Here is a 17,401-nt window from a genome sequence, read left to right on the forward strand (position 1 = left end):
GACATTGCTGAGGCACTCCAGAGCACGATCTAGTCACTGAGGGACGTGTTCCAGGCGCAGATGGACATTGCCAAGGCACTCCAGAGCGTGGCTTAGTCACAGAGGAGCATCACTGAGGGTGTCGACACCATGGCACAGACAATGGGGAGCCGCCAGGGCTGGCAAAGCCAGATGACGCCAATGTCTCTGGAGCTCACTCCAGTTGCTGCTCTGTCCCATGGAGACCCCCAGGATCCTACATGCACCGTTAGAGAGGTAGACCACTGGAGGCCAACCCGGGGCCTCCTACCAAGGAGAGACAACTGGGGTCTCCAGTTCTCCCAAATCCCCCCTCCTGACACGGCGCATCTCAAGGGCAGCGGACAGAACATTGTAGCACAACACCAGTAACACCGGTAAATTGGCCAGTGGGCTCCAGCTCCAGGCTCTCCGGAGGACGTCTGTCAAATGCAAAAGGTCACAGGGCACGTAGGGTGGAACAGGGTGGTCGGGAAAGGGATAATGTGATGGGGAGGGAGATGATTGGGGGAAGAGGGAGGAAGGAGGGAAATGGGGGAGTAGGCTTGGGGGAAAAAGAGAGAATTGGGGGCATGCCACTGAAATGAACTGGTTGTAAAAAAAGTTCAGGGTTGCGATGACCTTCACAATCATCAGAAGCAGGTGTCCTCCTCCATTGAGGTGCTACACTGTCTTTGTTGAGACGCAGTCTCCTGCGAGGTCGAGATCCAGATTGAGACATCTTGTAAGGTTCGGCAGAATCTCGTGAGACGTCTCAAGCATCGCAGATCTCGCGAGAGGCCTCTCGCTGTATTCAACAGCCTTGTCACGGCGCGACTGATAAATCATGCCACTTATTGCAAGTTTCATGCTCCAATTCTAAAATACAATTCAATTCTAAAAGTTATTGGAAAAATTAGACACTTACGGAATGTAAAAATTACAAAAATCTTATTTGCACCTGCTCTAAATGATTAGTCAAAAAGAATGTTACTGTCTAGCAGCTGCATGTTGACAAATGATATATGTTTATTTCAGGGACCTAATACCGTTATGATTGCCATGGTCATTCTGCTGAACATCGGCCTAGCCATCTTGTTTGTCCATTTCCTCACATGATTTGTTTCTGAGGTAAGAAGCAAATTTTCATTCAGTTATCCGAGCAGTAAAAACAACTTAGCAATTTTAACATAATAAAACATTCCAAGACACATCACAGCAGCATGCATTATAAAACAAAATATGACACCAAGCCATATAAGAAGATATTAGGTCAGAAGACCAAAAATCTGGTCAAAGAGGTAGGCTTTAAGGAATATCTTAGAGGTGGAAAGAAAAGTAAATAGGTCGGGAGAGGCGTAGTGAGGGAATTCCAGAACTTAGGGTTCAGGCAGCTGAAGGTAAGCAGTTAAAATCGGGGATGCGTAAGAGTCCAGAATTAGAGGAATACAGGTGTCCTGGAGGCTTGAGAGGCTGGAGAAGATTACAGAGATAAGGAGACCAATTTGAAGCAAGGATAGGAATTTTAAAATCAAGATATTACTTGACCAGGTACTAATGTAAGTTAGTGAGCAGAGGCTTGATAGGTGAACTGGACTTGGTGCAAGTTAAGGCAAGGTGCAGCAGAGTTTTGGATAACCTTAAGATTATGGAGGGGAGGAAATAGAAGGCCAAACAGGAGTATGTTGTAATACAGGTCTAGGGGTAAAGTAGGTATGAAGGAGGATTTCAGCAGCAGATGAACTGAGGCAGGGGCGGCTGGTCAAAGTTATGGAGGTGGAAAAAGGTAGTCTTAGTATTGATGGTGTGAATCTGGACAGGTCAAATATGAAATCAAGGTTACAAAGAGACTGGCTTCTCAGTCTTGTCAGGGAGAGAAATGCATTTGGTAACTAGGGATCAGAGTCTGGAGCGGAGAGCCAATTTTTAATTGGAGAAAATGTTTGCTCAGTAAATACTGGATGTCAGATAGGCAGTCTGATAATATAACAAAAGTGGAAGAGTCAAGTGAGATGATGGTGGTGAGGTAGAGCTGGGTGTCATCAACATAAATGTGAAAACTATTGTTGTGTTTTTGGATAGTATCACTGTGGGCAGCAGGTCGATGAGAAATAGGATGAAGCCAATGATAGATCTTTGACAGACACAAGAGGTAAGTGTGGGAGCACAAAGAGAGGCCATTCACAGGTGTTACTCTGGACATGATTCATGAGATATGGATGGAACAAGGTGAGAGGTGTCCTACTCAGCTGGGCAACAGTGGAGAGGCATTGGAGGAGGATGGTGTGATCAACCATGTTAAAGACTGCAGACATATCAAGAAGGACAAGGAGGAAAAGTTTACTCTTGTTACAGTTAAACAGGACGTCATTGGTGACTTTAATGAGTGTTGTGGCAGGGAAATAAACCCGATTGGAGGAATTCAAACATGAGTTCCAGAAAAGGTGAGAGCAGATTTGGGAGGCGACAACACGTTTGAGGATTTTGAAGAAGAAAGGGAGGCTGGAAATGGGATAGTGTTGTCAATGGTTGTTTTTTCTTTTTAAGAGGTCAGGTTTAAAGGAAAGAGAAACAGTACCTGAAGAAAGAGCACTGTTAACAATATTAGCAAAAATAGGACCAGGAGGGAAAGGAGGTTGATCAACAGTTTAGAAGGAATAGGATCGATGGAGCACGAGCTGGGTCTCACAGACACAAGGAGCCAAAGAGGGCATGAGGAGAGATGAGAAAGAAACTAGAGAAAGATGAGAGTTCTGGACTCGGCAATGGGGGAGCTTTAAAGATAATTAACTTGGTAAGTCCGTGGAAGTGGGGAATTCATCAGGTAGCTGATGAGATGGTCTCGATCTCAGTGACAAAGAAGTTCATGAATTTCTCGCAGTTAGTGTTAGAGCTGAGGGTGTAGGGGACAGGAGAGAGGGGTTCAAGCACCATAACATTTCTGATCCTTTAAAGATCTTCATTTAATACAGCAGCAAAAATAGAAGCTTACAGTTTTCTTGCAATATTTGTAGAATTTTACACTTTAAACAAGAGTGATGTCACTCAAATTCTTTGTGGTTATTGCAGAAGCTCTTGCGCCACTTTTCCTGTTGAGAATAAGGAAGAAGACCTTTGGAAAGTTATACATCCTGCAAGACTTGACACTCCGAGACACTGCAGAGTATGATTTCAGTGGCCCCTTTTGAAGAATTCCCTTATTTGTTTTCTGTCACCAGTCTGTGCCCTACAATTTTGGAAAAGAGCAACATTCGAAGATGTACATCTGACCTGAATTTATTTGTAAAAACTAACAGCTGCCTTACCTTTTGCCTGTGTTTATATTATACAGTACTAGCTGCCAAGGATTGTGCTTGAAAGCTTGAATTATTATATTGTACAAAGGGAGGGGAGAGGGAGAGAAAAAAACCTTCTTTTGGTTCTATTTCATAAACAAGGAAAAGTTGAGTTAGTTCAGGGAGATCTTGCTCACATATTTTTGTAGCTTGATGACATTTTTGGTTAAACTGAGTACAATGAAACATGGGTATTACTGTATGTACTTAACTCTTAAGTCTAAAAGATTTTGGGCTATATTTTCCTCTGTTCATTATTGCTGGTGAAAGAAAGTAAAATGGCATTCCCCATTTTATGCACATCTTTTTCCACTAAAAATACCTAACAGAGGACAATACTTCCTTGGAGGTTGTCTTTTGGAAAAAGAAAACACGGATGCTTTGCACTGCATTCATAGGGCTTTTTATATGTCTTGAAGTGGAATATTGGTCTACTGTGAATTTTTAGCACATTTTTCTCTCTCTCTGCATTATCGTCCTAATCAGATGAGTAAGAGAATTATGATTCATGTTTGTTGCATGTTTGTCAATGAGCTGTTTTTAATCACATTTTAAGACTAATTATGTCTACCTACCATACTTATATACAGTCAGTATTAATGCTGTAATAAGCTAAGTGAAAAGGGAATGCACAAATCTGCTCTTAACATCACAGTGCTTTCAGAATTAAATTGATTAAAAATTCAAGGAAGACCAACACTTCTTTGCAACAAATTTAATACTACTTTAAATTTTGAAGGCCATTTTAGTTTAAAAAAATTGTATACCTGCAGTTTGTAACCATATATTTTGACAAGAATTTTTGGCATTTTGAGTAGCTGTACATCTTTAAGGCACAGACCTTGTTCTGTTTTCAGAATTTTTTTTAAATGCCTACCAGTATTTCTGTCAATCCATTAAAAGTACTTTAGTCAGCTTAAACAAGCAATGACACACAATACTTGCTACTTAGATTGCTTTCAGAGTATAATCTTTCCATTTTTGTGTTGAAGTACAAACTGTCTTGAGCTGTTTTTCTTCCTTTGCTCTGCATGTGTGCACTTTGTAAAAAAATAGCATAGATGGTTTTAAATTTTGTTTTTCCATATAACAAGGTATGTATGCTTTTGTGTGGATATACATTCAGGACTGTTTTTACCTTGTAAGATTTATATATAAAAAGATAAAATTACCTCAGAGATGCATGCTTCTCCAAAAGTTTGATTAAAATGCTTATTTGGTATTTTCAGGTCTTATTACAATGTGAACAATTTCACCAGCCACACTGAACACCTATCTTCCAGATATTTATTCATTTCTATAAATATGCATTACTAAATACGTCCTTGTTCGGTATTACCACATGAAGGATTTTGTGGAATGTGGTCAAGTAAAGTAAAATGTATTTGTAACTTACAGCATGTAGTATTTAAGAAACTTTCCTTCATAATTTGAATATCCAAAAATGATATAATATTATTCTCTGAGTGTTTGTTTTTACACTGTCTCATGATGAGACAATGAACTGAAGTGAAAATAATAGAAATTTAAGTAACTGATCTGAAAGACCATTGTTGCATTGAATAGTTTTGACATTGTATACCAAGGGAGGAAAGCTAAATTCAGTTACATTTATTATCAGAACCATGAGGATTAGTGCCTTAATTACAGATATTTGTTATCGCAGACAAAACACTTTAGATAGCAAATTTTCATATTCTTATTGCTGATGTTGTTTGAATTTCAAAGCTCTGTTTTGGATGATGTGCCTCATTATTTTAAGTCCTAGAATCAATCGTACGATACAGGAATCACATGATAAAACCTGAAATAGTAACTTCCTGGGAAATTCACTATCTGATGAAGGTTATAAACTATAGTGTGAACTCAGCAGACTCCGAAGCTCTACAATGCATGGTCCTTTCTTGAATATTTATTTTCTCAATTTACATTAGTAGGGCTGACCAACACCTAAAGTAAAAGTCAGTTGTCTTATTGTTTGATTTGGGGACTTTCATTGTGTTGGGACTGACATTAAACAGCTGAAATTGGCATTAATGATGAGATAATGGCCTTAAATTGGGTTTGGTAGATTCTTTGGTCCACTGGCACTATACACTGTGCCATTTCTGAAGAACCTTTCCATCAGAACAAAAGCACCTGCCAATTTTAGACAATAGCCTCATAGTTATGCAAATCAAGGATGCTATGACCTAGTTAGGAAGCTGATTGTAATATTAAGGTGACATGGTGAGAGCATCCATTGCACACTGTTGACTCATGTCTCTTGCTGTTCAGCAACTTAAGGTGTAATCTGTAAACTCCAGATGCAACACTAAAACCATTTCCAAGTTGGATTAGTGCAAAGACAGGAGATTGTTCCCTCATAGCTTCGGAAGAATATTGCAGACTGTTGTTGGCCTGGATTCACTTCCCTCATTTGCCTTCCATCTTCCCCCAGGAAATCACAACCACCCAACCACTGTAGCCCCAGAACTATCAAGCTGCAGTGGGACACCCATTCAGAGTCTTCAGTTTCCATGTATACAACACCTGCAGATGAACTTCTGCAGAGTAATGCATCCACGGACCTTTAAAAATGGTGATGGCACCCACATCTGGAGGTCCAACTCATATTTCCCAGTAAATCCCATTTTTGCCAGCAAGGGACATGACTCACACATGAGGGAAACCCAAAATCAACTGGACCATTTGAACTTGGTTCTTAGTTCAAATAGACCCAATTTTCACTACAGGCAAGTATGGAAGTTAGAAATCTAGTGAGGTCGCAAATGCTCTTGAAGAGTGTAATATATGTAGAACTTCCAAACTGTCTAGTTATTGAAATGGGCAGCCTTTTAAAAATTGAAAACAACTGTCTCCATATCTGAGAGTTGAACAACTGTTCTAGCAGTTTCAACAGCTGTAAGTGCCATCATTATATCATTATTAATGATTGACTGCTTTCCACAACATCACAGTGGGGAGGTTTTTGTAAGTTTACAGTTTGATTGACAGATAAAAGAGGCTATTAGTGCATTAGCTGTCTTTGTTGGGGAGTTTTGAATTTTTTTAATATGCGGGATTAAGTACTTGAGGGTATTTAGGTGTATTGAATGTCTTGTGGATGGGACTATGTTTTATATAGTTAAGCCTGTAATAGATATTTAGAACTTTATTTTATTTTATCCTGGCATGGAGTCTGAGGTCTGCCCGCAATACAATAGATTCTCAGTGAGTTGGCATGCAGGGGTTGTAAGGACAAAGGATGTTTGAGGGTACGTGGGGGACATGGGTTGGCATGGGTTTGCACTAAGTTGCCAAGGGATTGGTGGGGGGATTGTGAGTTCGGATAGGGACTGTGTAGGGTTCATGGGGGTGGATGAATGTCATGGATTGGTATGGAGGGTATGAGCGGCCATTGGGCAATGGAGGGAATGTGTGAATAGCTATGCCACCACCAGCTGACTAAGATTTAAAAACTAATACTTTGTTTCTTTTACTTCCTTTTCAAGAAGCGGTTTTCAAACGATGCAAACATTAAACTTAAGCTTTATGCCACCAGTTTTGAAAATAAATCTGCCACCACTGATTTTCTACACTCATTAAAGCTCAAAATTGTTCTGATTAATAAAGGTCAAGTGTTAAAAATATTTGCCAAATCATCCTGTAAATGCTGTTATGATTGATATAAATATTGCACGCAGATTTTTCTTTGCAACTGAAAACAAAGGTCGGAATTCTTCGCTCCCGGGAAAAATCGTGAAGGCCGTTGTGAACTCGGCCAAGTTTCACGACGGCCTTGGAGGCCGCTCCTGTCACTGTATTCATCCCCATCTGGGGAACGAGGAGCGGCGCTCCGTTATTCTTGGCCGCCGGGCCTTGACTCTTGCGTCAAGGCGGCGTGTTGAGAATGACGCGACGGCAACGCCTATGTGACGTCAGCCGCGCATTCGCAGGTTGGCCGGCTCCAACCTGCCCATGCGCGGCTGACGTCACGACGGTTGACGGCTCAAACCCGCGCATGTGCGGTGGCTGTCTTCCCCTCCGCTGCTCCGCAAGACGTGGCGGCTTGATCTTGCGGGGCGGCGGAGGGGAAAGAGTGCGGCGATTTGAGACGCCGGCCCGACGATCAGTGGGCACCGATCACAGGCCAGTCCCCTCCCGAGCACGGCCGTGGTGCTCACTCCCCTCTCCGCCCCCCACAAGCTTCAAATGGGCCTTTGGCGCCCATGTTCACGACGGCAGTGTCCAGCTGTGGTTGCCGCCGTCGTGAAACGGTCGCAAACGGTAGGCCGCTCGGCCCATCCGGGTCGGAGAATCGGCGGTTGCCATGAAAAACGGCAAGCGGGGATTCTTCCGAGCGGGGGGGGGGGTAGGAGAATCGCAGGGGGCGCCAGGGGGGCGTGAAATTAGTTGCCCGGCCCTCCCGCGATTCTCCCACCCGGCGTGGGGAGCGGAGAATCGTGCCCAAAGTTTCTAAATATGGAATCTAATTTTTAAAGTGCTTTTCTTTTAAACAGTATTTGAATATATGATGCGTTTTCTGGGAGAAGTAGAGGAATTTCTAATCCTTTGCATTAAGCAATATACAGAAGTAAGAACAGACACAGGCTGTTAGAAAGAGAATGAAACAGTCCTAGGGCGAGATTATCTGGTCTCCCTCTGGCGTGTTTCTTGTCAGTCAGTGGGAGGCGACCCATCATTGACTGACAGTTGTATTTTCGTGTACCGCCACTGTCAACGCGATTTCCCATTGAATCCACCCCACATCGCCAGGAAAGCAGTGGCCGGGTGTAACGTCGGTGGGACTGATAGATCCCGCCAGTGTGAACAGCCAGAAGATATCGCCCTCGAGTTTAAACCATGATCCTATCGACTTAAAAATGCCAGAGCAGTTTCGCTGGAATATTTCAAAGAAAATATATTTCCTGTGGGGTACCTTACCAGAATTTGTCAAAGTATCAGGCTCTCACAGAAAACTGGTGTGGAATTCTCCAGCTCCACAGACAATCAGTTTTCTCACTGAATCTTAGGCCTCTTTGCCAAAGAAAAGTGAGTGGGCATGATTTACAATGTCACTCTGGCTTGGTGGGGATTCTGAGAGCCGGGAAGTGGCTTCATGGAGATTGGGGTGACATCTTTAAATGGCCGCTTGACCAGCGCTGCAATGCAATAGCCCCCAGCACACATAATGGAGATCTTGATGGCTGTCCGTACCCCCACCAGTATTAATTCCCAGCAACCCCCCCCCCCCCCCTCCCCACACCCTGGTGACATTAAACACCACTCCAAACTCCACTCTCCCGCCAACCACACATCAAACCAACGTGGCAGTGTTAACCTGTGCCGGGTGGCATGTCCCTCTACCATCCCCGAGGGCTATACTTATTCTGCACCCCCAGAGGGAACCCAGTACGCTTGGCCCCATGTGGTTTCAATTTTCCATGAGGGGGAATTCATTTGGCGGTGAAGGGGATGCTAAGTACATTGAAATTAATTCCGATTTATTAAAATGAGGTTTGCACCATGGGCGTTTCCCGATTCTTACAAGATTTTCCGCCTTTGTCGCCAATCTCACAGACAACGAGGGGGACGTCAAGATTCCAATCCTGTCTTTTGTGGGATCCACAATCAATTGCAATAATGCTTGAGGTAGTTGCGATTGAACAGGGGAACTATTTTAACAGGCTGCCAATCTTTAAGTTAGACCTGGTAAATGATTTAAAAAGAGATAATGGGCCATATTTTGCTATTTGGATATCAAAGAGTCTTCCCTTCAGTTTGACTTGCCCTTGCGTGATTAATGAGTTACCAACTTTTTGCATGGCAAGTAGTTGCATGTGTCAGATAATAGTGGTACAGCAAAGGAAATAAGGCACCTGGGACTTCAGTGAACAGGGCAAGCAACAGTGTACCTTTTTCTCCAATTAGTTTGATGGATTGTGAAATACATTGTGCAAGGGCAGAGAAGGAAGTGCAACAAAAAGTGGGCAAATTCAGTGTCATATCAAGTACGGAAAGAGAAATGAAGAACTGGAAAGAAAGATTTTGATTAAAAGTGAGGGGGGAAAAGTAAAATACAATTTTACTTGTTAAATTAAAACCCGATGGAATAAGATTCCACACTTATTGTTAAATCTCGCTACCAGAGGGGTTCATCAGCAGTAATTCACATCCTAACCAAATAGTCAAGACTTAACTGCCTGTGCCGAGTTTAGTTCATATCCACCATGCAGACACAGGAACTTCGCATCATTCAATACGTATTAACGGTGAACCAGACAGTGAGGTGCCATTTTACCAAGCCATTGGCAGAGTGGCGTATCTTAGATATTGGCCTTTTGATCTCCAAATTTAATAAAGTGTCTTCCCTTCATCTTGAGTTGCTGTACAATTCGTCTTACTATTAATTTTCCATGAGTTATGATCCAATGAATATTTTTAATGAGAATTTATGATCTCAGTTTAAAATAAAACAAAATTCCAGTTATTCTGTAAAAGAAGGAAGCCGTAAGATTACACAATTTGAAACAAGGTTTTCTTTTAACATATCAAACAATACTATCTCAGCTAACCACCTATGCTCTGACACCCAGAATCAACCTGAGTTAAACATGAATTAGCACACAAATTGTGGTTGATTATAAATGATAAATTATAAGTCAAATGGCAGATACAACTAATACAGATCTTACAAAAGAGCTCAGCCAGCTACTCAGTTAATAGTCATCAAACTCAGTCACAAAGTCCTTCGAAGCTTTGTCTTCATTCCGAAAAATGACCTGATTCCCAGCCAACAGCAATGCATAGCCAACCAGTTCCACAGGTGTAGTCTTCACTAAACTGGTTCATTTCTGCAGAACAGCCTCAACTCTGTTTATGATAGTAGATCCACAATTTTATCTTCAAGTAACAGAAATAACTGCAGCAACTATCTCTTTGCTTATCCTCAGCTTCTGGATCTGACCTCTGTCTTCAGCTTGCCTCTACCATATCACTAGATTCATCAACTTCAACTACCGAGCTTGGATGGTTCTGAGTCCCTTTCTGTAGCCTTAACCGGTTTTCTCTGCCCAGAATTTTGGTTTCTTCAGAAACTGGAGTGTCAGTTTCCTTTGTGTATATTTTCTGTTTCCATTTTCAGTTTCCTTTTTTACTTTCCCATTTTATTGATGCGGTTTTAAAAAATGTACCTTTTGAAATCACAGATTCCATCACAACATATCAGCTGAGATATTTTGATCAACATTTTAGCACCAGTGGTAATCCATACTAACTGATTTGAAAATCCAGGTAAAATTATTCTTCTTAAATGATATTGAAGTTAGTTTTGTTTGTAAAATAGAAAATATATGCATTCGAGATAGCAATTCTATAAATATGTTCCAATGATTTTTATGTGTCCGACGTCTTTGCAAGAACGTGTGGCTTCTATCAACACTATCAGATTAGACCACAGAACATGGAACTAAAACTTATTTTGTATTTTCTTGAAATGAGATATTTTGAACTCAATGTAAAGTATGACATAAACGTCGATCTTGCTGCAGTGGGTCTGCTGCAGTCAATGTATGTCACTTTAAAATATAATTAGAAGCACTGTGTGCAAAAAGAGAATCTTAAATCTAAAGTATTTGATTGATACTGTTGGTCAAATGGTTTCATACAACTTCTTAATGCTTACGAACATTCAATTAATATTAGTGATCCTGAAAATGTCTACGTTAATTTTTAAAAAAATATTTTTATTCTCCTTTTTCACATTTTCTCCCAAATTTATACTCAACAATAAACAATATTCAGTAACGAATGCAATGCCAATCCCCATATCAATAACAACGATCCCATCATCCCACCAAACCCCCAAACATTAGCCTGCATGTTAACATAAACAAATGACAAAGAGGAATCAGGAATCACCCGTAGTCACCATTAACACATACAGTCCCCCTCCCCCCAACCCTCCCAGCAACCCCCCCCCATGTCCGATGTAATCCAATTCTCGAAAGTGCATAATGAATAACGCCCATGAATTGTAGAACTCCTCCATCCTTCCCCTTAGTTCAAATTTGACCTTTTCAAGCATCAAGAATTCCAGCAGATCTGCCGCCATGTGCCATGTCAGGGCACAGAGTGGAGAGATTGATCTCCATCCTAACAGGATCTGCCTTTGGGCAATCAACGAGGCGAAGACGACAACATCTGCCTCCGCGCCCGTTTCCAACACCCCGTATATGGCCTCCCGAGGGCCTGGGTTTGAGATTACCCTAAAAACCTCCTTCCAGTAATCTCAAGCTTTGGACAGGACCAAAACATATGGATGTGGTTTACGCCCCCCCCCCCCCTCCTCCCCCGCAACGTTCACACACATCTTCTACCCCCTCAAAGAGCTGGCTCATCCTCGCCCTTGTAAGGTGTGCTCTATACACCACCTTCAGCTGTATCAGCCCCAACCTCACACATGAGGTGGAGGCATTCACCCTTCGGAGCACCTCACACCAGAACCCCTCCTCCATACCCTCCCCCAACTCTTCCTCCCACTTTGCCTTGATCCCTTCCTGCAACGCCTTCTCCTCTTCCAAAATAGCCCCGTAAGCCACCGGAACTACCCCTTTGTCAGCACCTCCTCCAGTGTGGAAGTCTATACGTTTATTTTATGTAGTTTGCAAACTCAACCATCCATTTACTTGCTGTTGAATAGTCTTCTCAAACTCAGCAGAAAAATTGCTGCACTATTTTAAATGTAACCTTGTTAATGTACAACATAATCCATTTGTCATTTAGATGTGTTTAGAATACAATGGCATGACTGCAATTAAACCTCATTCTTTTCAGATACTGTTACAGTACATGAAACAAAAACTACACTTAGTCCACATCACACTTATGTTTGACCTGGTCATTAACTTTATTCATATTTCAAACCTGTTTTCATCTGTCACCCGTACAGAAACCATGAGACACAGCAGTTAAATTGAAACTATCAATCAGTGTTCTAAGTGTTTATTTTTCTTGATATGTAAAAAATTCCAAGGAGTCCAATACCAGTTTGTTCTTTGCTTCAGACAGCAGCAATGTGTGTTTCTGTTTTCACCTGGTTAAAAACTGCAGTGGCATAAAGCTTCATTCCATGGACTGGAGATGCTGGCGTTGGACTGGGGTGAGCACAGTAAGAAGTCTTACAACACCAGGTTAAAGTCCAACAGGTTTGTTTCAAATCACTAGCTTTCAGAGCACTACTCCTTCCTCCGGTGAATGAAGAGGTAGGTTCCAGAAACATTTATATAGACAAAGTCAAAGATGCATCTTTCACTTTGTCTATATAAATGTTTCTGGAACCTACCTCTTCATTCACCTGAGGAAGGAGCAGTGCTCCAAAAGCTAGTGATTTGAAACAAACCTGTTGGACTTTAACCTGGTGTTGTAAGACTTCTTACTGTGCTCATTCCATGGAGCACAACCTGTGGCCATTTACAAATATTAACATGAACTTAATATTCTGTGGTTGACTTGCATGTATTCTTTGATGAATAGCTAGGGTTACCAACATTTTCAGTTTCAATTTCTATGGATGACTGAAACAGATAATTGTATGTGTAAGTTGTTGGAAATTCTGAGGTTAATTAAACATTTTATTAATTTCTTGTAATGAATTAATTTTATTGATATGAAATTTTCTTCAGAACAATTGTGTCTTTCACAAAATAACCAACAAGTAGGAACAATTTTATATCTAAACCTGAGAAGTGACCTTATCAGTACCTGGGTAGTTAGAATTCCAAAGCTTGGTGGCGGTCGAGTTGAAAAATCCTAGATTAATTGTCCTTTGGCTGAATGGAAACTTGGAGCTACATCAAGTTTACATTATTATTGAGTTGGAGGGAGAGATGTTATAGGTTCAGACCTAGGTCAGATTTGATTGAAATCTATTTGCTCATTCTTACTACATTAAAGATATTTGTAGATTTTTGGAAGAAAGCCAATGAAGCAACATGTGTAAATTTGACCAGATCAGCATTACATCACACAACTTAATTAGATGTGACAGAACAGTTTCAATTTCCAGTGGATTTTTCTTAATGTTTGATAGGATGTAGCTGGATCCTACAGTACTCGCTAGGATATTGATATTGCCGCATGTATTTGAACAGTCTGCGATCAGTCACTGAGAAGGCTGTATGGAATGCAAAAGGAGAAATTAAGCCAAAATTGTGACTTCACCTCAAATTTCCCCTATTAAAATGTGAGGTTGCTGAATAGCACAGGTAATTTATATTTGTAGTAATGTCACACTCCAAACATTAGTTATTTTGCTTATATCATATGTATGTGTGTGCATTGAAACACAAATAGAAGTCTAATTGCTGTATGACCCACAGTCCAATCATGTTGCATTAGCAAACCTCCAGATGAAAAATAAGCCACAATTATGTCTCTACAGACTACTGAGATGGTATGAGCACTGTAAACACTGTACAAAGTTAAAACTATAATCTTGTTGGTTTACTTTATGGTGATATTAATCTGTTTTTTCTTTTCATACTCGTACAGACATTTTCTCTTCGCTGTTGCTTTTAAATAAACATATTTTTCATTCTTTGGTTTCTTTGTATTGAACAATTTGTTCAAAATTTTCAAATGGATTCAAATAGCAGTCTGCTGAGTTAACTGATCTCAGGCAGGATGACAGCAAATGAATATAAATAGATTCAGCATCCACGAGAGAAGGATGGAGGGGGAAACTGGTCAGATTCTCACTGCTATTTACTGCCCAGCGATTCCCTTCCAGAAGTGCATGTGGGCTGTGAGTGAGGATTGATGTAGCCTTAGCATACCCCTTCCACAGTCAAATAGTTCATCACCCTGTCAAACTCACACATACATAATGGCGAGGTATAAGTAGCAGAGGGCCACCAGCATTAATATAGCCTAATCTAAGTCAATGGTTTTCTGAATCTGCACTGCAGCCACTACAAGAAAAACATACATTTATTGGATTCCCCCCCCCCCCCACCCCCCAAATAAAAACAGTAACTTGCATTTCAATACAGTAAAACATCTCAAGTGATTCACAGGACTATTCTTAAGCAAACTTTGACAACAAGTTATATTAAAACAGGTGATCAAACACTTGGTCAAAGAGTAGATTTTAAGGAGTATCATAAAGAAAGAGAAGTATTGAGAGAATTCCAGAGCCTGAAACCTATAGATGTGACAGCATAAATACCAATGGTGGAGTGAAGAAAATTGGAACACTGAATACAGTGTTCCATATGGAGGCCTGACCAAAGATTTGTAACATTGAAGCATCACTTGCACATCTGCACTCCAACCCCCAGTGAAATAAAGACCAAAATAAATAAATAACCTTTATTGTCACAAGTAGGCTTACATTAATACTGCAATGAAGTTACTTTATAACTTGATTTCACTGCAGCTGTTAAGTTCAAGCTAAGAGTGTTGAGCAACAACTCCTCTATAGGAATGAGACCTGGAAAACACATTCTTTGTAGAAAAAAGGCTGTACAGTTTCCACCTCGCAGCGTCAGATGTATCCTCGACACTTCTTGGCAAGACAAGGTTACCGACTCAGCAAGCCTGGAGCAGGCTAATTCCGTCAAGCTCAGTACTAAATCAACAATGTCTGTGTTGCCCCATTCATTGAATGGGCATGTACCCAAAATCTTCCTGTAAAGTGAACTGGCCATCAGGTCACAATCTCCTGAGTGCCCATATCTCCGCTTCAAGCAAGATAGAAACACGGCGAACGTTGACGCTAACAGCTGGGAGACAATTACTGATAACCGTGACTTCTCGAGGTTGACTGAAAGGGCATTGGAAGAGGTGAGCAGAAACAGAAAGCTCAGTTGGCCTAGAAGAATGCTCAGATAAAACAGAGGCCATCCTATTGTATACCTTCTCAACCCAGTACCTTCCTCTGTAGCAAATGCAGTAAAGACTGCCATGTCAGAGTGGGGCACCTGAGCTTAACACAGAGTTCATAATCATAGTGCAAACCATCATCGCACAAGAAAGATGGTCAATGCAATTATTTATTTTGTGCCAATTTGGAAATATCTATGGTGACCATCTGAAAACAAAAATGGAAATTCTGGTTTTCTCTTTAACAACTTATGCAATTTCAGTTTTTAATCATGACGTATGAAAATATTCAGCCAAGTTTTATAACACAGAATTCTTTTGGCAATTAATAGTGAAGCTCAATGACTTCCTCATTCTGTGGGAGGGGAAAAAAATCAGAGTTTTTACCATGCCCTTCATTTGTATATTTTTCAGCCGGAGACATGGGTACCAATTCTAGTTAGCCTTTTAGCCAGATTTTGGTATAACCATGACACTGACATCTGTCCACTAATACGAAAGATTATTCATATTTCCCCTATCTACAAAAATAGGATATATGTAAGCATGCCAATTCTATTTTTTATGTATCACTGAATCAGATGCTGTTATTCCATTGTGTGAGTGCCATGAATAGAAATTATCACAGTACAAGAAGGAGGCCTGGCCTATCACCACATTCTCATGGCAATGAGGAACAAGCAATAAATATACCCTACTAGCAACACACTTTCGTCTTAATAAAATAAATAAACACCTGAAGTATTATCAGTCGAGGTTTAAAATTAACAGTAACTCCATAAGTTACTGCATGTAGTGGTCAGAGAACTAACTCCACAATCTATGCTTCCTGATAGCAGAGATCCACAATGGGAGTGCAGAATTAGCCCTCACGTCTCCGGCTCACCATTTTGTTTGCTGCTAAATGTAATAAAGTGGGGGCCTACCTGCAGGAAAACAACAACATATCAAAATCACTTGAAACTCATTGGAGGAACGATGGTTGGTTATCTGGGAACTGATCGCTCAGTTGAGACAACTGACCTGAAAAGATTTACTCGTCAAACTAACAAAAAAATCAAAATAGTGGAGAAACATGGGTCCAAGATTATTTATAAAGATAAAGGGGTGAATAAAGTTTAACCTGCATTTTTAATTGGGGAATGTCAATGTTCATGCTTGTGCATCATTTGCAACAAACAGGTGAGCAGCAGTTGCCTGCACATGTGCTTGATCGTGGGCTCATTATGGGAAGGGGATCTGCTGGAGGTGATTCAAAAGCAGCTGTACCTCTTAAAGGGGTGATGGTCTTTGGCTGCAGACAATTGGAATTTTCTTTATAACAGTCAAAATGGCAGAAGGAGTTGTTGCTGCAAGGGTCCTGGATCCCCCAATACTACAGTGGATGTTCAGGTGCAGGGGGCAATAGGAGGAGAGACCTGCTCACCCCACTGAGATTCAGGGTCTTCCAACCTAATGTTCTGGCCGCAATGAAAGAGAAAGAAATGCCAGGAGCCTTTCAGCCAGGACTATGGAGCAATGTAGAAGTAGCTTGCAGGCTGTTAAGGCAAATCATCTAAATCTGATCGAGGATGTTTGCAGCTGAAACCCCACCACGCACATGCCTGCTCCCATCACTCTCCTCGAATCACTACTGCTCACTTTGTGGAACCTCTGTCTATTGCTAATGTCATAATCTGCATCAACTATAATCCTCATTATTACTTCCCTCACTTCCCTACACTTCTGCTATCTTTCATTATAGATCCATGTCATTTACTATCAGGACACCTCAGTCGTCACCCACTGTCATATTCTTTCTTTCTTGCACAATCCATGCCAGAAGGCAGAAGGAAGGAGGTCAGACCTGCATCTCCTGTTATTGAGAGATGCTAGAAATCAAAAGCTGAACCGAACCTTGAGGGAGCAGTGCAAGAGGAGAGCGAAGAATGAAGCGAAGAATTATAGGTACCAGCTCAAAGACAGTTACTGACATAATTCAGGGGGTAAGGAAGATGTATCCGTTGATCACTGTTGGGGAGGTTGGCTGCCATCGGTGGGAGTTTGCCCCTGGGCTAGGGGTGGCTGGGGAATGGTCCAGCACCTCTGGGTCCAACATTTTAACCCCTCTGGAAAATGAATACCTATACCGGGGGCAACTCCAGTTGCTGCCTGTCCATCCCAATGAACACTCCCAGGGCAGGGCACCATCCATGGTAATATGG

The 17,401-nt window shown here is 41.3% G+C and overlaps 1 protein-coding gene across 7 annotated transcripts in view; it reads left to right on the forward strand.

Moving 5' to 3' along the window:
* jph2 (junctophilin 2) overlaps positions 1-6,964 on the forward strand; it is a 184,639-nt gene extending 177,675 nt beyond the window's left edge. For all 7 annotated transcript variants that reach the window (XM_038803221.1, XM_038803222.1, XM_038803220.1 and 4 more), the window contains 2 exons: positions 1,036-1,128; positions 3,067-6,964. In XM_038803221.1, coding sequence (XP_038659149.1) covers positions 1,036-1,116 — 81 coding nt within the window. In that variant the 3' untranslated portion in view covers positions 1,117-1,128; positions 3,067-6,964. The remainder of the gene's footprint in view (positions 1-1,035; positions 1,129-3,066) is intronic.
* The last annotated feature ends 10,437 nt before the right edge of the window (positions 6,965-17,401 follow it).

The sequence above is a fragment of the Scyliorhinus canicula genome, chromosome 7, assembly GCF_902713615.1.
Source record: "Scyliorhinus canicula chromosome 7, sScyCan1.1, whole genome shotgun sequence".
Classification (NCBI taxonomy): domain Eukaryota; kingdom Metazoa; phylum Chordata; class Chondrichthyes; order Carcharhiniformes; family Scyliorhinidae; genus Scyliorhinus; species Scyliorhinus canicula.